The sequence below is a fragment of the Gavialis gangeticus genome, unplaced genomic scaffold (genome assembly GCF_001723915.1).
Source record: "Gavialis gangeticus isolate Ggan-Ray unplaced genomic scaffold, GavGan_comp1, whole genome shotgun sequence".
In the NCBI taxonomy this organism is placed as follows: Eukaryota; Metazoa; Chordata; order Crocodylia; family Gavialidae; genus Gavialis; species Gavialis gangeticus.
Genome location: NW_017729023.1, coordinates 257,382 through 260,456, shown reverse-complemented (window position 1 = coordinate 260,456; position 3,075 = coordinate 257,382). Strand labels below are relative to the sequence as shown.

The window sequence follows — 3,075 nt, the reverse complement described above, 5'->3', positions numbered from 1 at the left end:
TTGAGAAGCACCAGTCCAAGCACAGACCCCTGAGGAACACCACTTGCTACTTCACACCAGGATGACACAGATCCGTTCATGGCAACTCTCTGGGTCCTACCCTGTAGCCAGTTTCCCACCCACTGAACTGTCGAGCAGCTGAGCCCACAATCTTCCAGTTTTCCCACAAGGATATTGTGGGATACTAGATCAAAAGGCTTGGAAGTCTAGGTATATAACATCTACCTTGTCTCCCATGTCCATGTGGCGAGAGACCTGGTTGTAGAAGGAGACAAGACCTACCCACGACAAAGCCATGCTTGCTGTCATTCAGAATCTTACCTTCCATGAGCGTATTGCACATGGATTCTTTAATGAGCTTTTCCAAGAATGTCCTGAAATAGAGGTTAGGCTGGTTGGCCTATAGTTGCCTTGGTTCTCCATCTTCCCCTTCTTGAAAATGGGCACAATGTTGGCCCTCTTCCAATCCTCAGGGATCTTCCCTGTGTGTCACGAATACTGAAAGAGCTTTGCCAGGAGTTCCGCAATGACCTCAGCCAGCTCCTCCAGCACTCTCAGATGGAGTCCATCTGGTCCTGGTGACTTATGTCTAGCTTTTCTAGTTGGTATTGTACCCACTCAGCATCCATAGTGTGGAGGCAGTCAGTCCTGGCATGTTCCCTATGAGCCTTACCTCACTTGACTTTTCCCATGGTCCGGTAAAATACCAAATGAAAGTGGGCATTCAGGAGTTCAGTTTTCTCCTGAATGTCAGTTATCAGCTGTCCCGAGGTGTTAAGCAGGGGTCCCACACTTCTATTTGTTTTCTACTGCTTACATATATGAAGGACTTCTTATTGTCCTTGACTCCTGTCCCTAACCTAAACTCAGTCACTGCCTTGGTTTTCCTGATCATGGCCCTACAAGTGCTGGCCGCTAAAGTATAGTCCTCCTTGAGGACCATCCCTAGTTTCCACTGTGTGTACACCTCTTTTTTCTTTTTTAAGAGGACTGCAATGTCCCCATTAAGCCAGGAAGGCTTGCCAGCCCTCCGCCTACCTTTCCTCTTTGCAGGAACGGTGTTCTTTTGCACTTTGAGGATCGCATCCTTGAGCAATGACCACCGTTTGTGCACCCCATTTGCCTTCCCTTCCTGGTCTCTCACCACCTCCCCTACTAATGCTCTGAGCCTGTCAAAGTCAGCATTCTTGAAGTCCAGGATTTTAATCCTGCTGGTTGATTTGTTGACCTTGTGACGGATGGTGAACCTGATAATTTCATGGTTGCTGTCTCAAGCCATGCACCAGATCATCTCCCTTGGCCAAGATCAGGTCTAGGAGAACATTACCTCTCGTTGGCCCTTGCACTTCCTACGTCAGGAAGAGCTCCTCGATCACAGTCAGGAAGCTGCATGAATAATCGGACCTAGCCAAGTGCTCCTCCCAATCTATGTCCGGGTATTTGAAGTCACCCATGACAGCCAAGTCCCTTGTCCAGATCCAGCTCCTCCCCTTGGTTTGGTGGCCTGTAATAATGTCCACAGTTTACTAAACAGTAGCGTGGTACTTACTCTCGGTCTATAACAAGGCACTCCACGTCATTTTCATCTGCAATAATGTTTGCTGATCTGACGTCATCACTATGAATAGAAACAGATTATTTCAGAAGCATGTCAAAATCCAGTGTTCCTTTGCAGCATTCTACACTGTTCTGGCAGGGTTGATTTTGCTCTCATTTAAAGATGAATTCTGAAAAGCAGCTCTTCAGCCTGTAAGTCCTGTGCATGCTGATCTTTCCCTGGGCAAATATCACTGACCCAGTCACAATCAACTTTGTTAACCGGAGACCAAAAGACATGATTCTGAAAAAGGACATTTCCCCATTCACTTAAAATATTGTTTTATTTAAATTTGCCTATCCCAAGTGCTCATTTTCCAGATCCCATAAAAGTCAATGGCTTTCTTTTCAATTATTTCAAGGAGCTGCTTTCCAAGAAACTTGGAAGCATATGCAACTACCATAAAACAGCAAATGTAAAGTCCTTTTTTTTTTTTAAATAAAGGATGCAATCTACAGAGAGAAAATAGCATGTAAGGCTCCATCTCTAGCCTATGATTTACATATTCACATAACATTAGCTAATGGGGGGGCTAAGTATAAATTTGATTAGTAATTTCAATATTTGCACATTTTTTTTATTTATTCAGCCCTGGAAAAATTCCTGAGGGATTTTTTTTTAATCTTACACATCCTTTTCTAATTGAGATTTATTCTTACAAATAGAAATCTGAAAAGCACGCCCAGGATTTATTACCAGCACTTATTAACAAACTGTAAAAATGTAATATATAAATGTGAAACTAAACAATGAATATCAGTTCTAAGCTGAAGTTGTTTTTTTTCATTGATTTTAACTGTATCAATATATCTTTGGGAGTTAATCATCTGTTATACAGATTTATGCTCAGTTTAAATTATGGGGAGGAATATATGAGAGTTAACTGTAAAATATTTACTTCCTATATAAATGTATGTGTCTATCTGGCAGATGTAAAAAAAGAAGATAGACTTTCTTCTCAAGGACATGAGGAGAACTAAAAGATACACGTTAGTTATGACTAGGGATCTTGTTTTTTCTGTTTAAAAGCTGCAAATTCTCTGATAAAAATCCCCAAATCTCTTAAAAAAACCCAAATCCACATTTCCCTATGATTAAAATGGAACAGCACTGTATATATAGGTATCAATTTAAACACAGTGTTTTATTGATATAGTTCAAATTTTAAAGCAATTTGGAAGCCTACAAGTGCCTCAAACATTATAATAAAATAAATTCTACATACCTATATATTTGGCATTTGATTTGATTTTATTTTTTTATAATAGAGAATTAGAGCTGTCCCTGCCCCCTTTGCTCATCAGGATGCTGGTCCGGCTGTGGCTGTGCCCCCATGCTTTGTGGCGCTCAGCAACATATGCTGGTGCCCTGCCCCTGCCCATTCCATTGCCCCTCAAGCCCAATCCACAGCTCCCTGGCCCTGCTGGTGCTCCTCACTCCTGACCCACAGCCCCCCCTGCCCTGTCAGTGCCCCTCAC

At 42.3% G+C, this 3,075-nt stretch overlaps 1 protein-coding gene across 1 annotated transcript in view; it reads right to left on the bottom strand.

Moving 5' to 3' along the window:
* PRKG2 (protein kinase, cGMP-dependent, type II) overlaps positions 1-3,075 on the bottom strand; it is a 93,770-nt gene that overhangs the window by 41,650 nt on the left and 49,045 nt on the right. Inside the window, exon 9 of the mRNA XM_019516731.1 lies at positions 1,550-1,618. Coding sequence (XP_019372276.1) covers positions 1,550-1,618 — 69 coding nt within the window. The remainder of the gene's footprint in view (positions 1-1,549; positions 1,619-3,075) is intronic.